Here is a 27,428-nt window from a genome sequence, read left to right as displayed (position 1 = left end):
GTAATATATGACATCTATGACATATTTCATACGTCATATATGACATATATTACATCGATGACATATGTCATCTATGACATAGATTTCATATGTCATGTGACATCTATGACATATACACTACCGTTCAAAAGTTTGGGGTCATCCAGACAATTTTGTGTCTTCCATGAAAACTCACTTTTATTTATCAAATGAATTGAAAATTGAATCGAAAATATAGTCAAGACATTGACAAGGTTAGAAATAATGATTAATATTTGAAGTATTAATTTTGTTCTTCAAACTTCAAGCTCAAAGGAAGGCCAGTTGTATAGCTTATATCACCAGCATAACTGTTTTCAGCTGTGCTAACATAATTGCACAAGGATTTTCTAATCAGATATTAGTCTTCTAAGGCAATTAGCAAACACAATGTACCATTAGAACACAGGAGTGATCGTTGATGGAAATGGGCCTCTATACACCTATGGAGATATTTCATTAGAAACCAGACGTTTCCACCTAGAATAGTCATTTACCACATTAACAATGTATAGAGTGTATTTTTGATTAATGTTATCTTTATTGAAAAAACAGTGCTTTTCTTTGAAAAATAAAGACATTTCTAAGTGACCCCAAACTTTTGAACGGTAGTGTATATTTCAAAAACACAGTGACCGTCATGAACCAGCTGCACAGCGCAGCAGTGATGATTAGAGATAGTTATTGATCGGTCCTCCAGTTGGTGAGTGGATGAAGGCGTACGACATATTTCATAACTGGATGTTTCCTCGTCATCGTGAGTTATGAGTGGAAGTTTAATTATTGTGCGAACGGGACGAGCTTTAAACTCCAACACGCTGAACCTCTGACGCTGTTCGCTGAACAGGAATCGTACGACCCCAGTGAGCTCACGTCTCGTGTTTGAGTCCTCTGACCTTCGGTAAAAGCCGGCGGGATCATCGCGACTACTACAAAGAGGCGTTGTTGTTGTTGTTGTAAAACATCTGAATGTGCTGCAGGTATGACCCTTTATAAATGTGGTGCAGAAGCAAACAACTGGCAGTCGACGACGTGCATGATTAATAACTCATGTTTTATTCATAAAAGAGCTCAGCACCTGATATTAAGTCTTTTTTAGGGCTGTCAATCGATTAAAAAAAATTAACTAATTAATCGCACATTTTGAAATTCATTAATCGCGATTAAAAGTTTTTTCTTTTCTTTTTAAAGACACAACTTCATACAGAGCTGTGTTTTCAAAGAGGCTCCTACCTATAAAGTGCCAGCGAGGTATTTAATATTGTGGATGATAAATAGTTTCTTCAGTGAAACATCCAGATTAGTAAAAAAAAAGAAGTATATTTGAGACCCCATTGGTCCTGTCATCTTTAACACTGGACAGCAGCAGAACCAGTGGCCTTGGTAACTGACTGACATTCACATATGTCACATTAACCCTCTGGAGGCTGGGCTCATGTCTCCATTTTAGTAAAAAATTTAAATTCACCTTTTAAAGGCGTTTGCATATGACACATACCCCCACGTGTTATACATCAAACATTCCAGAACAATCTCAGCTCTATTCAATGAGGCACATTTGTCCTCGCGCCGTGTTCTCTGGTTCTCAAACTGACAAGGTGGCTAATGAGCCTTACCTGTGAGGTGGGAGGTCCTTTGTGATTTACTGAGTGTTCATTGGTTGTTTTTTTCGCAAAATGTTGACAGACAAACGGATTGACAAATCACGTTGAAGGTTTCGTGTGACGAGTTATTTCTGCGCCGCGTCACCCGACACGTCGCCCCTCCGTTCCTCAGAGGGGGAGACGGGAGGAAGGAGGAGCAGGAGGAAACCCGACTGATTAATCCACGAGTTTAAACTGATTTCTGCTCCTTATTTTCGCGGAGAAATAATTGTTTTAAAAACGGAAACAGTGTTAAACCGTACTGCCGCGGTTTGACACTCAGAGGAGTGAAAAAACTTCAATGAACACCGGAAGTAAACAAAGTTGCGTTAAAATATTTTAGTGCGTTAACGCGGCCAAATTAATCGCATAGATTAACGCGTTAACGCTGACAGCCCTAGTCTTTTTACATAACAGCACTAATTAACATGAAATCAAGGCTCAAGGTTTTTTATTTGCCATTTGTGCCTCGACCAACAGTTCAGACACATTGGAATAGTTTTGCAGGGCTCTCCGAGTCAACAGAGGTACAAACACACTATAATAAGAACAAAAATAAAAACACACTGTACATAACGTGGTAGAATATACAGTATTAAAAAAAACAGGTTATCAACATAAAAAAGGATATGGAAGAGGTTAATAAATAAATAGGCTAGTGCTGAGGGCTGCTTCTAGCTAGTGAAAAGAAAGTAGGGAAAGGGGGCAGTTATTATTCTATCAGTTTATTTTCATCTCAAAAAACAACAACAGTTTCTAACTTTTCTGAATAGTTTTTGGCCACAGTGAACTTTTCAAAAAAAGATTTTAAAGACTAAACGCCGACAAACATCCGATATATATTCTAAGATAAAAAGAGAGACGGTGGACTATCGCATGCAAAGTTATTATTCATAACAATTCAAACGTCAACGATATAAATGAAGCTTCGAACTCAGGATGCGGCCAAACGGAGCAACTTTAAATTCAGACGGACCCGCATATTATTAAATTTATTTTGAAGTTGCATCAAATGTAGGCTTTCATATGTTGTTTCACTCTGGATTATTAGCGTCAGATAAGAGCCAGACAGCTTCACACACACACACATTACATACAAGTGTGCAGAATGCGTCTGTGTCTGTATCATGGACGTGTAGTCGGAAGATATCTGTCAAACTATTTATTTGGTATTTTTTCTTTCACTCTCTCCGCTGCTGCGTTCCCTGACTCGAGCCTTTTGTCACTCCTCCAGATACAAGATGATCTCCGAGTTCACGTGGCCGAACCACGACCTGCCGTCGGACGCGGAGGCGGTGAAGCGGCTCCTGCAGGGCTGCGGGTTCGACCACGATGTGGCCTACGGCAAGACCAAGGTCTTCATCCGTACGCCGCGCACGCTCTTCAGCCTGGAGGAGCAGCGGGTGGAAATGGTCCAGAGGATCGTCCTCTTCCTCCAGAAGGTGAGAGTCTGACCTCGTGGGAAATCCTGCATTTGGAGGACGAGCCTTGAATCTAAAGCAGTGAGACACATTTTGAATTAAAAAATTCATAGAAATTCATCCACATGAATAACCTCGCGGACTCAAATGTTTATACGCCTGGAAGCACCACTTCCTCTACATGAACATCATATCATTATATAAGAATCATGTTTTCAGGTTCCTCCACACGCGTTATGCTTCCATGTTATGCTATCTCCCACCTCTCTTGAAAAGTTTTTTTTCCCCCAGCCAATTAACCCCGTTAGCCGATCGATTGGTCGACCTTTTCCTATTGACCCGTGTGACCTTCCGTTGGCTCGTCCCTCGCGCTGTTCCTTCCAGCTCTCTTTACCGGAGAACCCTATCTTGTATCTCCCAGAATAAACCGGCCTCGATAGCAAAGGGGAACCCCTCAGGGGGAGAAAACAAACAAACATCACAGAGGCGTCGTAACTAGGGTCGGGTACCGAAAACCTACACGACCGGTGCCAACTGGATGGAAACGCAACGCACATGCCGGTGCTTCCTTTCGGTGCCTGAGCCGATTGAAATTGAAAAAAACTATTGTTTTGAACTTCTCTGCTGACTCCGCCCTGTCAGCAGGTTACGATAGCCTCTCATCGAACTTTGAAAGCGGAGGCGTGCTCCGTGTTTGACTGCGTGAGCCCCGCGGAGCACATCGGCGTCAGGCTGGGCGCGATGGGGAGACCGGTCCCCCTGAACATGGAGACCGGTGATGTCAAGAGCAGCCTGAACTCAGATTAGTACCGTAACGTTGATTACAAGTCTTGCATTCATAAATGTCGGCCAACAAATAATAAATTAGCCATTATAACCATGTTTAAGCTAGCTCGTAGCTCACACTAGCTACGAGCGCGACAGTCTGATATCCGTTTGTTGTCAGTGCTCCATCAGAACGGCTTTTACAAGGAATATAACCGAAGAGGTTTTTGATGTCGTCATTGTCAATCGTGGTTTTGTGCTCTTTCTTTTTTTTAAGTGTCGGTTCAGGCACCGTTTAGGCACCGGTATCGTTTAAAAAGTACCGGTTTAGCACCGGTGTCAGAAAAAGAAAAAAAACGACACTCATCCCTCGTCGTAACAGGCGTGTTTAATCCTCTGGGGTCCTCCCACGTGAATTGTTTTTTAAATCGAACTTCAATTTTCAGCTTTCGGGCCATATTATCTCGTTACACTCGTGTCTTAGGACAACCGTGCCTCATTGCATCGAGAGCTGAGATTGTTCTGCAATGTTTGATGTCAAACACACGGCTATGTGTCATATGCAAAGAGCCTTTAAAAGGTGAAAATAAGAAATTGTGTGAAATCGAGAAAATGACCCCAGAGGGTTACAGACGTGCACGCTCCCTCGTGTTGCGTGCACTCACTGACACTGAAGACCAAATGGCGTGACTCGTGTGTCTTATCGCGGCGTCACTCCAACAAACATCCCGGCCCGATTCCGGTCTGCGGAGCAATCCCTCCTTATCAGCACCCGGCACGCCACGCAGCCCGGTGACCGAGGCTCAGACGCGCGTCCGTTGCGCCTCACGGATTCATAATCACAACACTTAGTGTAGCTTAGTAACACAATGTGTGAAGCTGCACACCCCCATTGGCCTGACACTGGGAGAAGGACGTGTTCTCCAAGTGCAGCCGAGCTCAAAGCATTATGAGCACTTGAAATGTCTCCTGGAGGCAGAACAAGAAAAAGAGGCGACATATACAGGACTGTCTCAGAAAATTAGAATATTGTGATGAAGTTCTTTATTTTCTGTAATGCAATTAAAAAAACAAAAATGTCATGCATTCTGGATTCATTACAAATCAACTGAAATATTGCAAGCCTTTTATTCTGATTTATTGCTGATTATGGTTTACAGCTTAAGAAAACTCAAATATCCTATCTCTAAATATTAGAATATCATGAAAAAGTATACTAGTAGGGTATTAAACAAATCACTTGAATTGTCTAATTAACTCGAAACACCTGCAAGGGTTTCCTGAGCCTTGACAAACACTCAGCTGTTATAAATCTTTTTTTTTACTTGGTCTGAGGAAATATTAAAATGTTATGAGATAGGATTTTAGAGTTTTCTTAAGCTGTAAGCCATAATCAGCAATATTAAAAGAATAAAAGGCTTGCAATATTTCAGTTGATTTGTAATGAATCCAGAATGCATGACATTTTTTTTTTTAAATTGCATTACAGAAAATAAAGAACTTTATCACAATATTCTAATTTTCTGAGACAGTCCTGTATACAGACGTCATGAATTAAACATGGCCGCCCCCACCTTCCCTTGCTTCCCTGTAAAGATGAATATTTCATAAATTCGAGCTCAGACATCCACATCACAATAACTGTCGTCGCTTGTCAGAGCAGCGACGGAGAGAACAGACACACACACACACACACACACACACCACTGTGTAGTCTGAGCAGCCACTTTAATTGCCTTGCAAAAGTCTTTACTCCAGGAGCTCAAAGAAATGTTCTTTCGTAATGTTGTTTCCTGGTGGATAACTCAATGCTGTAATAACTGGGGGGGGGGGGGGGCTCGCTGTGTGCAGCCCCCTCACTGCAAAGCCAGCACCGCCTCGCTCGCTGCTTAACGGTCCAGAACTGATCCGGCTCCTGCTAGACCTCAGCAGGAACATGATCTCTAATCCTCTGATCCCCCTCTGAACCTGCAACGTGTTTAAGTTATCATCCGGATCTATCACTATAAAACAACACACACACACACACACACACTCCACCGCGTGAGAACACTGCAAATCAAAGGAGGGTGTTGGATTTTGAGAAGAGGAAATAGGGGCTACCTCTGTAAAGCCGGGATGCGGAGACTAAAAATCCGGAAAAAATATCCTGCAGCACGCAGCACCTAAAAGACCGTGGGTCTTTCTCCATGGCAACGGAAGTGCGGCTCACATTCGGGGTTCCCGGCCCAGAGGGCATAAAGGTCAAAAGTTTCACACGGCATTGATTAAAGGAACCACAATGTTTAGGGGTGTTGTTGTTTGTATTGATCCATGATAGCGACTGCTGGCCTGAGCCTCGGCCCCCCGGTGTCTCCCCTCCCCGTCGGAGCCAAAATTGCGTTGCCCGCTCTCGAGTTCCCTCCCCCCCCCCCCCCCTCCCATCTAGGTGAGAACAATGTGAATGGTTGTTTTATTTGTAGCAGACCCGTTTTTGCCGCTACGGGGTCCTTCCCTCTCTGTGTTCTGCTCCACATCCCAAACCTCAGCGCTCTCACCGGTTGTCCTGGCTCAAGGATAATATGTGTGTGTGCATCCCCCGCCCCCCCTCTCCTCCTCCTCTCAAGTAAAACCCTGTCAATCTGTCCCGCTTTGTTGCAAAGAAAGATACCCAATCTGGCTTTGATGAGCTCGTAAACCCCGGGTGAGGGGCGGGCTCCGTGGATGGCACGAGTCACTAAAGAGGATCATCAGATGGCTTTATTGGCCAGGAGCAGACCGTCTGGGGAGGGGGGCTGTTATTGGCTTGATTTATCTGCAAACCCCTCTCCCCCCCGCCAGCGTTGTCCGGCGTCGCCGGGTTGTTGAGAAGCAGAAACTGTGTGTCCATGGCGTATTTGTGCGCCGTGCGGTCGGCGTCGTAATTCTAACCGCTCGCCACTTTCCACCTGTCACGCTGCTTAACGAGGCTCCGAAGACACTTCACGTCTGCTGGTATCTGATTTATTGGTGCTTCATGGTGTCTTTGCCTCTCAACCTCCAGCTGCATGCGCAAACAATGTAATTAGTGATGTGTTGCTCAGATAAACACAGGCGTGGACCTGGCAAAGCCCCGTGCACCATGTGGGTGTTTATCCCGGCACAATCTTAACTGAGCTCTTGCTGGAAATCAGATTTGGACCCTTTCTTTGCTTTGTGTCTTATGTGAGCACATATGGGGTACTATATACAGGACTGTCTCAGAAAATTAGAATATTGTGATAAAGTTCTTTATTTTCTGTAATGCAATTAAAAAAACAAAAATGTCATGCATTCTGGATTCATTACAAATCAACTGAAATATTGCAAGCCTTTTATTCTTTTAATATTGCTGATTATGGCTTACAGCTTAAGAAAACTCAAATATCCTATCTCTAAATATTAGAATATCATGAAAAAGTATACTAGTAGGGTATTAAACAAATCACTTGAATCGTCTAATTAACTCGAAACACCTGGAAACATATTTTCAAATGTTTGATTTTGTTTTGCTGTTATAAATCTTTTTTTTTACTTGGTCTGAGGAAATATTCAAATTTTATGAGATAGGATTTTAGAGTTTCGTAAGCTGTAAGCCATAATCAGCAATATTAAAAGAATAAAAGGCTTGCAATATTTCAGTTGATTTGTAATGAATCCAGAATGCATGACATTTTTGTTTTTTTAATTGCATTACAGAAAATAAAGAACTTTATCACAATATTCTAATTTTCTGAGACAGTCCTGTATATATATAGAGATGTATTTATATTTATATATTTATTTATATGTATGTACTTATATATATGTTTATATATATTTATTTATTTATATATATTTATTATTCATTTATATATATATTTGTATACATATATATATATACATGTATACTTACACTGGATAGAAAAGAACAAAGGTGCATTTTAGAGGTGACCACTGGATCAGAATTAGATTAATGTTGTAAGTTTATATAAAGTTACAACATGTTGGTCCTGGACCTTCATCAACATGATTGTAATGGAGCCGCTGGCTGCAACAACCAATCTAAAAAAGGCAGCCAAGTCTTTAACACTTGATACAAACCCCTTGAACGAACACTGGCCAATCAAAGCGCAGCACGGGCCAACTCCTAAAAGAGTCCGACGACGACCCGGCTCTGCTCCAAAAGACTCCTTTCAGACGGGCTTCGTCTCCAGGATGGTTTTAGTGGATTTGGAGCTCGTTATGATTAAACGTTGTCGACAATTCTTGTCTGAAGTCGGCTTTCGTCTTCCCAAAAATGTGATGGTACTTCTTCGGCGAGTGCAGTTAGTGACGGTGTGGGCCCCACAGAGTAGCAGAAAGGGGCGGGGCTTAGTGAAGAGTCATTTAACAAAATCGATCCTTGACTAAAGCGTTTTTTTGTACACATAAAGCTCTGTAGCACCTATATCTGCACATTTTCTCTCTATAAATATCTTTGAAGCACTTCATCCTCATCCAACCATGGCCCATAAAGGTAAATATCAAAGTGACAATCAAGACTTATTTCTGGTAACAACCTTTCTACACAAATAAATAACGTATCAGTGAAGGAACGCTACATGGTTGTTTTGTTTATACATAAAGACACTGTGTATGCCACAAAAATACATATTGTTGTACAACTATTTGAGTGAAATCCTAAAAGAAATTTTAGAAGAAATCTGCCCGTGATAGAAAACACATAAAATGAGACAGACATGTTCCCGGAGCTCAAACATGGAAAAAGTGTAAACCGTGTTTCCACTTAGAATATATATTGGTGTTTAAATCAAGATGGTTGGATATCTCCTCATCACGTCTATTCACAAACTTTAAAAGTTTAAAATACCAATTTAAATGCGCTCGCCGCCACCTCCTCGGCCTCATTTACCCCGACGCTCTGAAAGTATCTGATTAAATTAAAGGAGCTCTTAACTTCGGCCCCAGAGACGAATCGGTGAAACCCCTTCACCCCTCCCCGCCCCCCCCCCGCTGTGGGGGGGGAGATCTCCGGGGTCGATTAGCGTCGAGGAGCTGCTCCTCTTTTCTCCTTCTCGTCTATAATGCATGAGAGGAAACCGAGGACGAGGTCGTCAGCTGCCATTTCGCCAGAGAAACAACATTTGAGCCTTAAAATAACACCTGATTACAGGAGCTATTTCTGTGCCTGAATAAATGTCGATTGCTTTAAATAAACATGAAGAAATGTTTATTAAATACAGCCTGTTCCCTCCGTCTTTATAGAGGAACATAAAGGCGGTTTAATGTTGCGTGAGGTCGGGAAAAAAGCTTTTTTTAGCTGTAAAACAGTGAAATTAAATGTGGGTTTCAATAGTTTTCTTTAATTAAAGGTTCATTAAAAGCCTAAATTAGGCTAATTAACATCATTATATGTGAAGACATCATAAACGATTATTAGAGTTTACAGATTCCTCAGAACAATAATGAGTTTCTTATAATTGTTTTTAATAGCATTAAAAACACATTTACAGAGTTTAACTTGTTGGATTTATTCTCCTTAATAAGGCTTTGTCCTCTCTTCATCCTGCAGAGAGCATAGTTAACTTTTAATAAAATGCATGATAACTATGTTTTAATCTTAATAAAGGAACAGAAATGGTTCGTAGAGGTTTAACAATAATTTAATAAGTAAGTTTGTTAAACTTCATGAGGTTTTTATTAAGGTCCTTTAGCAGTCTTTAAACTGTTAACAATGTATTTTAAGTGCTTATAAATGCCTTATAATCAAACTAAATGTTATTATTGGGACCACGTGAACACATAACGTTAATAAGCATCTTTATAAGGATTTTTAGAGCCTTTTTATCTATTGACTAACGTTGATGACGAGGACCTTCATACAAAGCATCACCGAGATAAATAAAATAATGAATTAATTTTCAACACACAGAAGTGAGTGAGGCGTGATTTCTATAATAAAGACTGCAAGACGAGCACGAAGGACACGAAGGACTGACTAGTTGTCATCTCTGTCTTTGGTTGTTATTCATAAGTATTAGTATTATAGATGCAAAACAAAACAAAAACACTGCAGAACAATCTGAGGTTTCAGGGAACTAGGCCGCTGAGCTTTCAGACGACAGATATCTCAACTTTCGAGCCTGAACGCTCTGATCTCAGATTACCGGACGCATAACCCACGGTTACATAAGCGTCGGGGCTTTAAAGCTTTTGTTTCCTTTCTGAGAGAGACGAAGACGGAGAGATGGAGAGATGGAGAGAGGGAGAGATCTCTGCAGCTTCTTCTCAGAAAGCTGTCCTGTTTCCAGCTTAAAATTTAGGCCATGGATGAATCTGTGTTTTGAAGTTTGATAGTTCATCAACGGCTCTCCAGCGGAGGTGGATTTTCTTTCCATTTTTTAAAAGTGACATTTCATATTATAACGTTAAAAGACAAATTCGCCCTTCCGATGTGGACGGGATGTTATGATCTCAAAATGAGGTGAACTCATCCGCTGGTGCATGAACTCACTGCCAGTCTCATCCTCCTCCACAGTTAATAATATGCAAATGGGAAGAAAAAAATAAGTATCCTTTTATGTGCACGCACACACACGCACACACACACACAGACAATATTAAATATTCCTGCTCCCCATGCATCATCACTTTGCACTTCCAAGATATCTAGGAGCGACCCTCCAGTGCAGTTATTAAATGCCTTTGGTTTGTGACACTAAATTCACTGTTATTGTTGATTATTTGGGATTATTTTGGGACATTGTAGCCAAATACATGTTTAAATAAGCTAAACGGGAGATGAAGGGACTACAGGGTGAAAAGGGGAGAGCATATGGTGGTGATTTCAGTGAGTTACGGTTCCCTGGGGTCCCACTTGCATCTATTATTCATTCTTTCAGAGGGTCGTATAGCCACTCAACCTATGTTTGGTTACAGGCACAGTCTGGGTCCTTATTATTCAAATATTACAAAGCACTCATGTATCAATAAACAACGTATAATTAATTATAATGATGAGTAATGAGAAAAATATTTCTCACACATTGAATTACACATGGATTTTTTTTTTCCTTTTTTTGTTTCAGCCGTGGTTAAAGCTTGATTTCGTACTTTTGCAGAAGTCTTCGCTTTTTTTAAAGTCAGCTTTTTACCACCGGTGCATAAGAGCTTAAAATAGTCGGGTTAGCGGTGGATGTTCTACCCAATAAATAATTAAAATCAAGATACAGCAGTTAAAAATGTCCTCCAGTGCTAAAAGTGGAACTCAACAAAGGTCACTGTAGGTCACTGTATGCGGAGGTCTTCATGGGAACAGTTATGAGTTATTAATATAGGCTTAAAGGGAGAAGACGCTAACGCATCGAGTCTTCTTCCTGACTTGTGGAAGGAAAACATCCAAAATACACATTCAGGGGTTTTATTTTACGAATTAGATTTGTTTCCGTCTGTAGATTTCTCAAAGATAATGCCTCATTAGCATATTTAAACATAACATTTCAGAACACTATGAGCTATTTAGTTTGACCCCTTTCACCTTCAGCATCTCTTTAAAGGACGTTTTCTCTATATTAGTTTGTTCGCTCACATTCACCAAACGTTACACTTTTATTCCTAAATACATTCGGAAGCATGCCATAGACTGATTCATACAACATTGTATCTATACATGTTATCCATTATCTATATAAGTTGGACTAATTTATGGAGAGATTCAAAGAGATATCCATAATTATTATCTAATATGTCACAAAATTACACATTTTGGAACCTGCCTTAATCCAATGTGCAGATTTCTGCACATGTTTGATAGGATAACGCCTCATTTGCATAATTAAACATAACATAACAAAATAACGTGCAATACAAATAATGACTGCCTTAATGTAAGTAATGAACCTGGGAAGTTTCCTTGTGATATTATTATTTTTCTTCGATTTTATTACCCAAATGTCTCCATTTACAGGGAATAAAAGTCATATTCTTTCTCTCGTGGTTCCCGTGTGCAGGTGTGGCGGGGCACCATCGCCAGGATGCGATACCGGCGGATGAGAGCGGCCCTCGTCATCCTGCGGGCCTACCGGCACTACAAGGTCCGGTCCTACGTCCGCGAGGTCAACCGCCGCTTCAAAAACATCCGGTCCATGAAGGACCACGGCCGGCACGTGGAGTGGCCGACGCCCCCGAAGGTCCTGCGCAAGTTTGAAGAGGACCTCCGGAGCATCTACAACCGGTAACGGTGACCGTGTCTTTTTAAAGATCGCGTGACCTGCTCTTTGCTTTTGAGACGCAAAGAATGAGCCGCGTTCACACAGTTGATTTGTGGGGAATCCTCTTTAATTTAAAACTGTTAAACTACTTTTTAAATGCAAAAAAACAATACAAAATAGGCGTTTTAAACTGCTGTCTGTTAAAGAAACACCCTTCCCTGTGTCGGCTGAACTCAAAGTGGCTCTGACCCCGACAGCGCCGGGCCGCGAGTGTTATTTCACATCCAGATGAGTCCTGAACTCGTGTTTCCTTCGGCCTCGGGCTCACACCGGGATCATTGATTTTTCTTGCTCACATCAAAGACCCATCGACTGCCTTTCATCCCGACGTCCGTATTGTTTGCTTGTGAAGGAAAACTAGCGTTTCCCGGAGTAACACATGTGCGTTAAGGGCCGATAAGTACAGGACAGCGTGGGCCCCCCCTCGGTGCTGTCGGCCCACGCCGACCCACCTGTGCTGCTCTCAGCTCCTCTCTTTGTGTGTGTTTACCTGCAGGTGGTGGGCATGGACGCTGATCAAAGGCCTCTCTCCAGAGGAGACCCTGCAGGTGAGGGCCAAGGTAGCCAGCCTGGAGGCCCTGAAGGGCCAGAGGGTTGACTTGGGGCTGCAGAGAGCCTGGGAGGGAAACTACCTGGTGAGTTGGTGGGGGCGGGGAGGGGAGTAATATCGACGTGGGGCGATACTTTCATCAGAGCCAAAACAATTGTGATTCACCATATTAATCTGATCATATAGTATCAAGACATTAATAAGGAAATACATGTTTTAGTGCATCGGAGTGCATCTTTTACATTTCACATGTACAGATTGAACCAAAGTGGAGAGCCGTGCTAGCTGTTTCCCCCTGTTTGCAGTCTTTGTGCTAAGCTAAGCTAACCAGGTTGATATCCGCTGTACAGACGGGAGAGTTTCAAGCATCAAAAACGCATATTCTCCCCAATAATTTTGAACTTGTCCTCAAAAGAAAAGTGTGTGTATAAGACGGGGAGATCTTTCTCCCCCCGATACAGTCTGAATTCCTCTAGATTAGCGAGTGTCTCAACAGCTTTTCTGTGTGTTTTGCGGCCGTCAGAAGCGCGACAGCCCCGACGCGGCCTCCTCGTTCACGCTGGTCTCCAGCGAGCTGCAGCGGAAAGACAAGTTCATGAGGATTTTGTTCTCGGGCAACGTCCGCAAGGTAAGGAGGAGGCTTTTAAAAGCTCTCGTCTCACTCCGCACGGACAAACAAAACCCCGCGGGGCGGCTTATAGGCGTCTCTGCTCCTGCCGGGTGAGTGATGAGGACCGTTGTGATTTGCTCCTCCCAGATCAACCGCTTCCACAAGGCGGAGGACCGGGCCGTGCTCATCACCGACCGCCACCTGTACAAGATGGACCCGCTGAAGCAGTACAAGCCCATGAGGAGCATCCCCCTCTACAACGTATGAAGCACTCCTTAACTGTCCATTTCCAGAGAGGTTTCATATCTTGGCTTATTGGGAAGGAGAGATCTCTTCCAGAGGAAAATCCCCAAATTCGATGTGTTAGAATGCACGATTTGAATGACATGTTGCACACTTCAAAATTAAACCGTGAATCTTAGACGCTGGAAGTGAAGCTGCGGGAAAAAGAGTCTCGTTTTGATTCATCTCAAATTAATCCAGGCAAGATTATGAACACAGAGGTCCCCCGAGACACCGGTGTTGTGGATAACCATGATATTTAAATATTACACACATGGCGATGTTGTGTGAATACTGCAGCGCCTCATGATTCATTTTACACATAAAGTTATGGGAACAGACGTTCAAACCACAAAGTAAAAGATGAATTTGACTGATTTTTATTATTATTATTATGCAAATGAGCAAATATTAAACATATTTGGAGAGTATTTGCTCCCATTTCCTCGCTCACGTTGTCTTTCCAACGCAAGTGAATATTTTCTGACGTTTTATAGACCAAATGATTTATGTCTTGCAACCCAGCATGAGCCTTTCAGACATGAATGTTAATTTCATGCAACAGTGAGACGTAAACGACGCTCCTCGGTGAGGTTTACTTTACCTCTGTGCATCCTGCTGGATGCGGCTCCGTTATCTCTGGTTTCTGCGTTATCCTGTGGCAACGTGTCTATGCAAAGATCTCTTTTTAATTCATATTCACGCTGTGATCGGCCCATTAAGGCTGCGACATGAGGCTGTTTCCATGGCGTCTGTGTGTGTGTGTGTGTGCGTGTGCTACTTGTTTTTGTCATTATCACAGACAGAATCTGTTGCATACGAGGTAGATTTGTTTTTTCTTTTCTCTTGTTTTTAATTAAATGTTCTCACACAAAAGTAATTCATTTCTAAATAAGACGCTGCAGTTGTTATTTAATTTTTAGGGAAATATGCTGGTTTGCTTTCATGCCAGGTAACAGTGACTTGGTAACTGAGTGGTACAGGTGGCAGATTGTGTTCCCAGGCTAGCTGTTTCCACCTGTTTGCAGTCTTTATGCTAAGCTAAGCTAACCATATTATATTTAACTGATAAATGTGAGTTTTGATCTTCTCATCTCAAGGACGTTACACTTTTTTCACGACTGTTTTCGACATATCATACCATGACTTTTTTTCTATAAATTGGTGATGACTTTACTTACTTTTTCAAAATACTATACGATGACTTTTCTTTTCTACTTCTGGGGATTTTTTATCGTACAAATGTAGTTCCATTCCTTTATTCGCAGTGCAGGAAAAAAAACAGTTATTTGCATTACATTTGGAAAAAATTAATTTACGTCCATTTTAATTAGAATGAAAGAAGAAGAAAAAACATTCGTGGAAAAAGCCTTTTTCGTCTCTGCAGGCGCACTAAACACATTCTCAAGAGAAAGATGGTATTTAAATAGCGGCCAAGTCTTATGCAGCCCTTGAAAAAGCGCCACTGTGTTCTCTCTCTCTTGAAGTCCTCCAAATCAAAACGATTCTTTACAAACGTCTTCGTGCTTGTTGTCGGTAAACGAATCGCCACATCTTTACAGGAAACCGAAGAGAGAAAGCAGCTTTTCAATGAGGGCGTAAACAAACGACGGATGACATTTCTGATTCCCTTAGTATACCTCCTCAGTTTTACTTGCACCAACTGACCTTGGAGCTGAGGTGGGAATGAGACAGGAAGTGGAGGAGCGATGCGTTAATCTCCTTCACCCCCCCCCCCTTCCCCACCCCAGCCGGCGTGTGCTGGTGACAACTGACGAGACGTCCCGGTGTTCAATCTGACAGAGCGACAGGAGGGAATTGGAGGCTCGGAGACGGACACCCAAAGCCTGTAGCGCTGCATCTGGGAGTGAGATGCGGAGATGGAGATGAGACAGATGGTAGAGAGAGAGAGAGGGAGGGAGGGGGAGAGAGAGAGCACCATGATTTTGTGTTATTGTTCATTCAGGGAGACACACACACTCTAAGCCTGGCTCCCAGACACCGGGCATATGGAGGGCCATCAGTGTTGGTTTGTAGCTTTCACACATAGACAGTGACACAACATAAGCAGTCCACACACGCGATAACCAGGCAGCAACCTCCGGCTCTCAAGAGTGAAGCCGATGTTGAAGCATTTTGAAGCTTCATTCTCTCTCCTGACCACCAGGGGGCGACTCCTCTGGATCTCTCTCGATTTAATCCCTAGTAAACATTGTAAACATGAGTTCTCAATCTCTAGTGTCAAGTCTTCTTCAATACAGTCAAACAGACCATAAAGCAGGGGATGCTTTAGGGGCGGGGCTACTTTGTGAGTGACAGGTCGCTGCCAGAGACGTTCGGTTGTAGCTCCACCCTCTCGTCTCACTTCTGTTGACATTGAAACAAGATGCGAACTTCGAGGCGTCCAACTGTAATCCCCAACCTACTGGTTGGCGTCCCGATGAGGGTGTCCACTTCCTGTTAACGCTCTGACTGACATCCAATTTCTTGCATTCTTAACCTTTTTAGCACCAAGATTTTTTTAGGCCTCTGCTCCGAAAATTGCATGCTCAAACTAAAAAGGCTGTATCTCTGAAACCACTAGGGCTATTTTAATCATTTTTACGTGTTTACCTTTTTTCTTTTGTTCAGATGTGTACATATCAGTCTATATGTTACTGGGTAAGAGTAAATGAAGATGGCACGCAGAGAAAATATTAAAATGTCTACATTGTCAACAAATCCCCCGAGGACAAGAGATTGATCTGACGATAACAAGTCTGTCTACCCGAAGCCTGACATCTCTTCTTCCTCTGAGCCAGAGCTCCATTGAACACACACACTGTAGCCATTCGGACTCAATCTCTCTCACACACACACACACACACACACACTGTCCTGCTGCCACAAATACTCACTAGAGCATCAAATGTGTATTCATCCACCACTGAAAATAGTCCCCAACAAAGACCCTAAGTCCTCTGTTTGAGTCCCTTTGGTTCCCTTTGAAGATGTAACGTTATCTTTTTTTATTGTTTCTTTCGGCCTTTTCATGGTCCATAAAATGAACATCATTTTGTTAAATTGAACAGCATGTGGAGTCATTTATCCTCTTTAGTCGCCATCACACTGATTATAACCGCCGGGGCCTTTCTTATGTCGAGCTGAGCCAGCGGGTCAAGGTGAAAAAGGGTGAGAGGGAAGAGGGGAGACGGAGGAGGAGACGGAGTTGCTGTAGGCAGCGCCGGATCGATGGTGGGAGGTCACACAGAGGGGAGAGCAGTTAGCTCATTGTTGATGAGCACTGATGGGCTGACGGTGCTGCCGCTCCCGCAGGGCGGCGAGGAGGCCGGCAGATGGCTCGCTCCGCGGCAGAGAGCCGACCGCCGTCCGCCGAAGGGATGGAGCCCATCCCATCGGTTCTGCATCAGTTGCCCGTCTCCCTGTTTTTATCCACCCACCCCCACATCGCCCCTCTCGCTCTCGCGCTGCCGCTTCTCTCCTCCTGCCGTTGCCATGCCAACTTCCCGGGAGACAGCGTTGTCATGGATACCGGGCGGCGGGGTAGATCAGCTGATGTCTGGTGTCGTTCAGACATGTGGACAAAACGCTCTCCTGTATGTCTGTTATTTGTGATCCCCGTTTCATATTTATTTTATAGATTTTATTCACTAGTTGATCATGTTTTTTCCCCCCCAACACCTCCACCCCCAGCTGCATTGGTTTCTTTAGATGGACGGTGTGTACATGTGCAGCCTATTCTTAACCAGCGGGTAGAAGGGGGAACGAAAACATTTTTAAATCTAAATTTATGCAAAACACCGAGCGCGGGATCAGTCGAAGGTGATGAAGCGTAATTGTGTTGATAAATTCAAACACCTCAGAGGCAACTTGCAGGCGGAGGACTGTTTTTGTTTCCCCAACATCTCCGGCACTGATGCCCTAAAGCAGCGCAGCTCATGATATCAGATTCACTTAATCACCCTCTGTTCCTACCCCCCCCCCCCCCCCCCCATCTATCTGTACAGGCCTGTGGGGGATGCGTTATTCAACCGATGATTTGTTCCCGTTAGAATACACCGGGACAACCGGCTGCTCGTGTCCGGTCCTCATGGCGACCGCAGAGCACTTGGTAGAAGCCGTCCAGTCTGCTCATTGACCGCGCTGTACAGTCTCAATCTCGCCAGTGCTTTCACCAAAATACACCCACCTGTCTGTATACGGCATTTTTTAAATGGAACGTTTTGGTGCGGTCCTCTTCAAACAAAAATGTTAAATTAGTAATGGCCCGATTAAAAAAAAAAAAAAAAAAAGTAGTGTAATGAAAAGAGAAAAGAATCGCCTCGTACGTTTTATTTATGCAACCTCATCTCACAAAGTGTCCTCAAGAGGCTTTATGACCTGTCCAGCACACGACACCCTCCGTCCTGAGACCCTCAACTCAGAGGAAAGGAAAGATTCACACTCAAAGAACTGGGGCAAAAGTGGAAGAAGCCAGGCGGCAAACTGGTCCGGTCCAATTAAAGTCAAACAGGCCATAGAGCAGGGTCGTCTTTAGGGCGGGACTAGCTTGTGATTGACAGGTCTTCAGCGTCTCTCCTCCGCAGTCCAAATATGGTCACTTCATGTTCACTGGTTTGCGAAAAACAAGATGGCGACGGCCAAATTGCTGAACTCGAGTCTTCACAACAGCTGTTCGCGACGACTACGTCCACTTCTTATCCGCAGGCGGTGGAAGAAGTCGCCACGTTGAGAGCCGCGTGGAGGCAACCCCACACAATCATCGTCTAACATTCAAACTTCGCATTTGTTTCCCATTTGCACCACAACTAAGATTTTAACGAAGCTGCTGATTATTTTCCCCATTCGTCATCTTGTCCATGTAATGTAAGAAAATAGTGAAAAAGTCCATCACAAGGTCTTGAAGACGGGTAATGTAGACGACAAGGAAAGGAATCGGAACGTGTCATTACCCGACTCATTCGGACTCCGACTGTCGTTCCAATCAATTAGGCCTTTAATATAAATGTAAATGTAATCGGCTCCATGTAATTAACTGCGCGTGGGTTGCTCGACGGAGAGGCATGTCTGCAGGCTTTAATTCATGGTGATTTGCTGAAGTGTTTGTTTTTGGAAGTGGCGGGCGTCGCGTCACGAGCTGCATAAGCGAGCGGTTGTTGTTTAGCCGGCGGATGCAACCCGTCCTCAGCCAGACGGGGGGACTCGTCTCGGCGTGGACTCTTGTGGATGTTAATGCACCTGGCCGGCTGCCCTGGGGCCGTGCGCTTTAGAAAGACACATTAAGAGAGGAATAAGTGGCTGGAAGGCCGGGTATGACGAGGGAGACGGAGGAAAGCGAAAGAGGAAGCGAGATAATGGTGTAAGAAAACCAAACAAAGGAATCGGGGTTTAATGAGCTCCTTCTCCTCAGATGTGTTTACCTGTGAGGATATTGGTTTCTTCCTGTTGATTTCGACTTTGAAGACCTGTTGAGCTGAACAATCCAACCGCGAAATTGGGATCCCGCTTTCAGCCCGGCGGCTCTCCGTCGGTGTGCCGCTTGGGGGCTCCGAGTGGGGAATATATTCGATCGGACCTTTTGGATGCGGCTCGATAAATCTTTACTGCAAGTGCTGATTCCGGCTTTAGGTGGAAGGAACCGCAGACACCAGATATGGAGAACACCAGAACAGTGTTTATATTTGTTTGTACAAGCGTTGAACACAAAATAGTTTATTCACACTTCATGTAGCACACGAAATAAGATCAACTACATCCTAAAGTAGGAAACACAAACATGTGTATCATTGGATTTGAAGGAAACCTGTTTTAGTCATCAGAATATATTGAACTTGTTCTATTTTTTAGCAATATTGCATGTTGATGTATTGTCAAAGGTTTGTCATCGTCTCGTCTCAGTTGCAGAAGAACTCAACTCAAACAAAAGATCTATTTGAAATTCAAAATCACGCGGCAACCTCAAAACCTCTGAAACTTGCATTCTCTCTCCTAACCAACATGGGGCGACTCCTCTGGTTGTATAGAAGTGTATTCTCCATTTGTTAAAGCTGCATTCTCTCGACTGACCACCAGGGGGCGACTCCTCTGGTTGTATAGAAGTATATTCTCCATTTGTTAAAGCTGCATTCTCTCTACTGACCACCAGGGGGCGACTCCTCTGGTTGTATAGAAGTCTATTCTCTATGTGTTGAGCTGCGTTCTCTCTACTGACCACCAGGGGGCGACTCCTCTGGTTGTATAGAAGTCTATTCTCTATGTGTTGAAGCTGCGTTCTCTCTACTGACCACCAGGGGGCGACTCCTCTGTCTATATCTTGATTTATTCCCTCAGTAAACATTGTAAACATGAGTTTATGTCTCAATCTCTCGTTTCAAGTCATCAGTACAGCATTTATTAAATGATGGTCCATTTAGAGACCATAAAGCAATGTGTGCTTTTGGGGCGGGGCTACAAGGTGATTGACAGGTCTCTCGCAGAGACGTATACGGTGTCTCTACGTCCAAATATGGTCACTTCCTGTTTACTTTTACAGTGGAAGTTAAATGTGATGAATTCACGTGCTGATATGTGCGCGTGCCTCTGTGTCTGTGTCTGTGTGTGTTTGTGTTGATCTCCAGCTGGTCATGTGACTCTGTGTACATGTTTAACTCTCTCTCTCTCTCTCCAGGTGACGGGGGTGAGCGTGTCCCCTGGGAAGGACCAGCTGGTTGTGTTCCACACCAAGGACAGCAGGGACCTCGTGGTGTGCCTGCAGGGCCTGGTGCCCCCCAACGAGAGCCGCATCGGGGAGCTGGTCGGCACCCTGCTTAGCCACTTCAAGAGGTCAGCGGTCGGGGGGGCAACGGGCAAAGAGAGGCGGTAGAAACCCAGTTAATAATGAATCAGCTGTTGAATATCTCTAAATGCTAAATTGATTAATGTTAACCGCGTCGTGCCCACTTAAACGCGGCGCTCTTCCTTTAGTTTGACTTCTAGCAGCAGAACAAGATGTGGTTTAAAATGACAAATAAACCCCTCCTCACGAGCAGCATGGGCCCAGATGTTGAGCTGATGTGACCCGTCGCAGGAGGATTATGGGGCAGATGGAGTGCTCCGTCAGCTCCCTTGAACCCTCATTCCTTTTAATCTGAGCGGTTTCTCCGGGCCAGGATGCGGTGAAGGCCGCCAATCATTGTGTTGCTTGTTAATTGTGTCGCATCACAATGTTTAGCCAACAACGAGTCAATTAATATTTCAGCTCACAAGCCTCCAAAAAGAAAAGAAACGTGTGTGCGTGTGTGCGTGTGTGCGTGTGTGCGTGTGTGTGTGAATGAGGTGAAAAATACTAAATGCTTGAGGAGGTCGTGGATGTCGGACGGGTTCAGGTTTCTCTCTCTTCTATTTAAAAGTCCGTCCTGTGGGCCGAACATTATTTAATTTCGACCTGAAAGCCGGTGATTCTCTCTCATGGTTGAATCCTGAAGCAGAAGTGTCTTCAGCTGCAGCTCCTTTGTTGGCGATGCGAGATGCTCCGACTACAATATGTTGAAGGGGCCGAGTACAATCTCTTTTTCCCCCTTGTTTTTGTCTAAATTTAAGACTGTGCTGCTGTTGAAGACTATATTTTGAAGAGATAGAGCCCCCCCCCCCGTGTGTGTGTGTGTGTGTGTGTGTGTGTGTGTGTGTGTGTGTGTGTGTGTGTGTGTGTGTGTGTGTGTGTGTGTGTGTGTGTGTGTGTGTGTGTGTGTGTGTGTGTGTGTGTGTGTGTGTGTGTGTGTGATGGTATCTTGTTCCATTGCGGAGCCCATCTTCTCAGTAGGTGTGGGGCTGAAAGGGGCCTGGGCCTCCTGTAACGACCCCCCTCCCATGTGCGTCGCACACCGACTCATCCATCACCGAAACAACGGCGACAGAACAAAGAGCACGCCGGCATGTGCAGAAATGTGTGTGTGTGTGTGTGCGTGCACGAGGGAGGGGGGCGGGGGGGTCCCGGGAGGCAGACTGCATGTGTCCGCGCCGCGTGATCTTCCCGCATGCAGCAGCGTCTCCACCGCTGCAGCTCCCTGCAGATGTGGCTTCAACCTTTATCTCTCCTTCAGCACGCTGCACAGGGCACAGTGTGCACGCTGTGAGCGGGGGGGGGGGGCTTACAGCAGCAACAGAAGCAACACTTTATCCTCCTCGAAGTGACAGCGAGGCCCGAGCGGAGCGGATAAACCCTCTGACTCGCCGAGGCTGCGACTGGATGCTTTGATTCCTTTTTCTTCTTTTTTTTTTACAGTTTCCAAATCTGTTCGCCGTTGATCTGTTTTGAATCTTGAGGTTTTGAGAGGTTTTTTTGAGTGTTTTTTAAGTTGTTAGTGTCATGGCTGCTTCTATTTTTTTTAAAGCAGAAACTTATAAGAAGATAGCCCTCTTATCAGCCATGACGCACCGAATGTATCCATGAATTCAGAAACACTTCCTCTTGAATTTGCATAAAAGGGAGGCGGGGATTAGATTCCTCCTTCCTCCCTCCATCCTTCATTCTCACCTAATTCATGCCTTTTCTCTGCTTCCTATTTTTGACTGTTTCCCCTTTTTGTACTGATCCCCCCCCCACACACCCCCATCCAACACCTCCTCATCCTTCCCCTCGCTCTCTCTTAATCTTCCCCCCTTTTTTCCATCATTCTTCATTTCTGGAGAGGAGTCGATTAAATATTTAAGACTGTGCTGCTGTTGAAGCCTTATATTTAGAAGAGACAGAGCACCCGCCCCCCCTTCTCACTGTGTGTGTGTGTTGATGTACAGCAGCGACTGCAGCACCCCCGCTGTCCTCTGCCAGAATAGCAGAGCCAACAATATTCATTGTGTGTCCCCCCCCCCGCCACACACACACACACACAGACAAACAAACAATGCTCTCTTGATTACCACACATTCTCATATTGTGGGATAACTGTTGCCGATGAAGCGTCCCCTGAACAAGTGTTATCTTAACATGTCGTATTTAAACTGAGCTCACATGAGGACAATCTGCTCGTCTTCCCCACTCAGCATCCGGGACACACTGTCCTCGCGTCACCCTTTTGTTTGGGTACGTTTTCAAAGCGTTCAAATGATCCTCCAGTTCCAGTTCAGTAAGACTTGTGCGGTTAATTGTGTCATATCCCGATATTTACCGTTTCCCTTCCCTTTTCACGTGGTTCATAGCTGCACGACTCCTTGAAGTAAGTAAGTAAGTAATTTATTTTCCATAGGTACCTACATAACGTTTACATACTGACAGACATTAACAACAAAAATGTACGAGGATTCAATTGAATTAATCGTGTCTGTGTGTGTGTGCGTGAGCGTGTGTGTATGTGTGGTCCATGGTTTTAGTGCAGAAATGGTTGATCGACTAATGGATAGGTGGAACTATTAAAAACACCTGACTTTCAGTCAAAAAAAATGTATATCATACTTTGAGAAATATTGACAAGATTTTCTTGTATTATTTATTTTTTAATAAGCAATTGAACTAAAATTATTGCTAAATTCGAAGTTTGAACGCGATTTAGAGTTAAAACAAAGTAATCGGAGCGGATGTGACGTTTTGAACCACTTTGTAGTTGTTACCAAAAACCTTATAAATGTGGTGGAGAGTTATGAATCGTTCTCGACTCGGGAAACATGCCGAATATGTCCTGTGCTCATCAGCTTTTTCCGGCTTAGTTTCTTTGTTTTAAATTTCATTTCAAATGTATTATCCTTGTGTTTTTAGATGGTTCTTTAGACAAAACAACCACTTAAATTGCACTTCAACAGCGACGAGCATCGCAGTAAAAGTCTTGAAAGGAATCAGACTTTTCTGGAGTTTTCTTCTAGTTTAAGGACGAATTCAACAGATTAACTGTGAGCAGGAGCAATCAAAGAGAGTCTGAATACTTTGTGAAGCCCCGACGTAGTACAACTATAAAGTCTTTGACAGGAAACGAGCCGTCAGGTGCATTGCTTGGTAAAAATATGTTCAAGCCCCAAGTGATGCTTTTTAATTTTTTTTAATTTTAATTTGGAAATATTGACAGGTACATAACACAGTAAACATGTACTTTAACTGATGTTTCCATTGTTTTTCATCTTTCTGTTGACATATACAAACAAATACCCCCCCACACCCCTACAGTTGAAACATCCTTGAGGACGTCCTCCCCCACTCTGAACCGCCCACATCCTGTGACAGATGCTTGTGGATTTACCTTCGTTCCACCACTCGCTCTCTTTCTTTCTCTCCTTCACCCCCCCCCCCCCCCCACCTCCTCCATTACAGTATGAGTCAGCTCTAGCGTGAAGTACACAGGCCTTCATTGATCTGTCAGAGTGATGTGGTCATGTTCTGTTTCTGCCCTTGCCTCCTTTCCCTGAAGACTTGAACATTTAGCACCCCCCCCCCTCCCCACACACACACACACACACACATGTTCCCTCCTGACACTGCAGAAGGGATTTGGAAGAGTGCTAAGCCGGATTTACTGCTGCTTTAAGATTGAGGAGAAAGGGATTGAGAACAGAAGCAGCCGAGAGAGTGAGAGTGATGTCGAGGGGGAAAACTATGCACAAATTATTTGGAGAAGATAAAATATAATAAAACACAGTTGGCAAAAGGGTCCCAGTGATGTGTAGAGAGAGAGCGAGAGAGTGAAAAAACGAGAGAGAGAGAGAGAGAGAGAGAGAGAGAGAGAGATTCCTCACCAAGGTCACCTTTTCTGCTGAATCAAATATTTCCGAGTGATAGAAGTGGCTCCTCTCTCCTCCCCTCCTTCTCCATTAATCACCCCCCCCCCCCACACACACACACTGCTTATCCCTCCCCCTCTTGTTTTTCACTCCACATTCCCCTCATCATCCTCCCCTCCCTCTCTCTCCCTCTCCCTCCCTCCCTCCTTTTCTGGAGCGCTGCGGATGCAGTTCCCATGGCAACCGTTGGATCCGTGTTTCGTCCGATACGCAATCCATTAATAACCCCGCCGGCTGAAGGTAGTGGCGAGGGAAAGACGATGGGCGAGAGAGGAAATCAGCAGTTAGCTTCACTCTGTGTTTAAAAGCATTGAATACCGGAAACTGTGGAGACCCCAGAAACATGTTTAGACGTCATTGAAGAACTCTGCTTTATTTTTAAATTATTTTTAAAAGAGTTTTGTGTATAGAATTCAAAGTAAAGCATTACAAATTTGATGTAAAAAAGGATTGTTTGGGATCAACAAATCACAAATGACAACATAAATCTTCCTTCGTGCAGACTGGTGTGTCGTCACCAGAGCGTCTTTCAGGATAATCTATCCGTATAATAATGGGTCGTTGTGTAACTCACGCACGTTTAAAAGCGACATAACTCATCGTTACGTGGGCCGGCGAGTCCTGCCCGTCTCATGGAGTACACGCTCGTAAGTACACACTCGTAAGTACACACTCGAGATATACAGTGGGTACGGAAAGTATTCAGACCCCTACTTATGACCATGTGATATTTCTGATTTTCTTTTTGAATAAATTTGCACAAATTTCTACATTTCTGTTTTTTTCTGTCAAGATGGGGTGATGAGTGAAGATTAATGAGAAATACAATTAACTTGTTTGATTTTTAGCAAATAGCTGCAATGAAACAACGAGTGAAACATGTAAAGGAGTCTGAATACTGTGTGAGGCTGTGTCAGGTCCTGAACGAGTGTGAGTTGGGTCTGACCTCGTTGACCCTCTCGCCGTTTCTTTCTCTCGTGCGTTCGATCCCGCTGATCGCACCGTGTCGTGTTGTCATCGTTACAGACAAATAAAATAATAAAGGCTTTTAGGGAAGGGAAAGGATGACTTCATTACTCCGTTTGTCCATTTTAACGAATGGATATAAATATGAAACTCCGCCCAGTTGATTGCCTCCATTAAGACTTTTATCTTCTGTATTACAAGTGTTCTGTATCGTGAGTATTAAGTATCTTATAGAGGGAATTATGGAAACATGTTTGTTTCACTCGGCTACAAAACAAATCCATTCCCTCCATGTTTTTAGGAATAAAATGTTGTATAATTCAGCGTGTGAATATGATTTGAACAATTCCCTCTGTAAAACCCTCCAGAGCAGATTGAGTACAACTGGAAGCGTTGGTGGATGTCAGAGCTGCTGAAGCGGAGCGTTCTGGGTATGAAAATAATTTAGAGAAAACGGCCTTTAAAGAGATGAAGAAGAAGAAAAGGGTGAAGAGGGTAAACACTGATTTGCAATACAAATAATATTAGTATTTTTTTTATTCATTTTTATTAACAACAATTTATTTTTACAGAATATTTGTAGTGAAATAGCATTTACAGTTTGTTATGCTGAAAATATTATTTTACAAAAAGAAAATATACAAATGTATAACCTTGTAGAAATCACCACACAAGGATGATGTTTTGTTTTTTTAACATAAGATGAAAACAAGGAGAAAAACAAAAACAACAACAAAAACAAGACAAAACAAAAACATTACACAAACTTTTCCCCATCCCACCCCTCCCCTTGTACGGCTCTGTTTCCTTTCATTTATACACTACCGTTCAAAAGTTTGGGGTCACTTAGAAATGTCTTTATTTTTCAAAGAAAAGCACTGTTTTTTCAATAAAGATAACATTAATCAAAAATACACACTATACATTGTTAATGTGGTAAATGACTATTCTAGGTGGAAACGTCTGGTTTCTAATGAAATATCTCCATAGGTGTATAGAGGCCCATTTCCATCAACTATCACTCCAGTGTTCTAATGGTACATTGTGTTTGCTAATCGCCTTAGAAGACTAATATCTGATTAGAAAACCCTTGTGCAATTATGTTAGCACAGCTGAAAACAGTTATGCTGGTGATATAAGCTATACAACTGGCCTTCCTTTGAGCTTGAAGTTTGAAGAACAAAATTAATACTTCAAATATTAATCATTATTTCTAACCTTGTCAATGTCTTGACTATATTTTCTATTCAATTTTCAATTCATTTGAGAAATAAAAGTGAGTTTTCATGGAAGACACAAAATTGTCTGGATGACCCCAAACTTTTGAACGGTAGTGTACATCTACACAGTCTCTACATAGTTTACCTACACCCATCCGAACACATTTATATCTACACAAACCAATACTGCACTCACAACAAAATAAAACCAAAATAAAAAATAAATAACCTGCAGCGGGCTTAATTTGACGCCGGTCTCACACCACCACGATCAGCCAAGTCCAGAGATGGCAGAATATCTATGAAGGGGCCCCAGATTTTTCCAAAGGCTGCCTGCTTACCTCTCACATTATATAATATCTTTTCAGGTGTGCAGTAGGACACAAGCTCATTAATCCAGTGTCTTATTGATGGTGATTTTTCGGATTTCCAGTTAATCATAATAAAAAATTTCACTGCAGTGCTCGCAAGTAAGAAAGTATTTATTATGGTAGTTTGCATTGATTGAGCTTGTGTCCCCCAGAATACATATCTTTGGGTCCTGTTCAATTTGAATTCCTATTATCCTTGAGGTTAATTCAGTGGCGCGTTTCCAAAGTTCTTCTATCAATGGGCAACTCCAGAGCATGTGTAGAAGATCACCGTTTGCCACTTTACATCTCTGACATCTGGGGGAGATGTTGCTGTCCATTTTATGTAACCTGTAAGGGGCGTAGTATGTCCTATGGAATATATTAAATTGAATTTGTCTGTGTTTTGTGGAGATTAATACCGTCTGTGCCTGTTCCAATAGGTGATACCAGTCTGCCTCCTCGTAGACACATCCTAGGTCTGTTTCCCATTTCCCTTTCGTAGATGTTTTATCATAAACAGGTGACTTTCCGTTGATTATACCGTATATTGAAGATATTATTCCTTTTGTTGATCTGCATAATTTGTTACATAGGTGGGTTTCAAGGGGAGT

General features: G+C 43.3%; 1 protein-coding gene across 1 annotated transcript in view; it reads left to right on the top strand.

The window, feature by feature from the left end:
* Positions 1-27,428, top strand: part of myo1d (myosin 1D) — an 83,000-nt gene that overhangs the window by 37,704 nt on the left and 17,868 nt on the right. Inside the window, exons 16-21 of the mRNA XM_056430647.1 lie at positions 2,896-3,103; positions 11,836-12,059; positions 12,593-12,731; positions 13,170-13,274; positions 13,404-13,517; positions 20,206-20,360. Of these exons, the coding sequence (XP_056286622.1) occupies positions 2,896-3,103; positions 11,836-12,059; positions 12,593-12,731; positions 13,170-13,274; positions 13,404-13,517; positions 20,206-20,360 (945 nt within the window). The remainder of the gene's footprint in view (positions 1-2,895; positions 3,104-11,835; positions 12,060-12,592; positions 12,732-13,169; positions 13,275-13,403; positions 13,518-20,205; positions 20,361-27,428) is intronic.

Source organism: Pseudoliparis swirei, chromosome 13 (assembly GCF_029220125.1).
Source record: "Pseudoliparis swirei isolate HS2019 ecotype Mariana Trench chromosome 13, NWPU_hadal_v1, whole genome shotgun sequence".
In the NCBI taxonomy this organism is placed as follows: domain Eukaryota; kingdom Metazoa; phylum Chordata; class Actinopteri; order Perciformes; family Liparidae; genus Pseudoliparis; species Pseudoliparis swirei.
The sequence above is the reverse complement of the archived record's forward strand: the minus strand, read 5'-3'. Positions and strand labels throughout refer to the sequence as shown.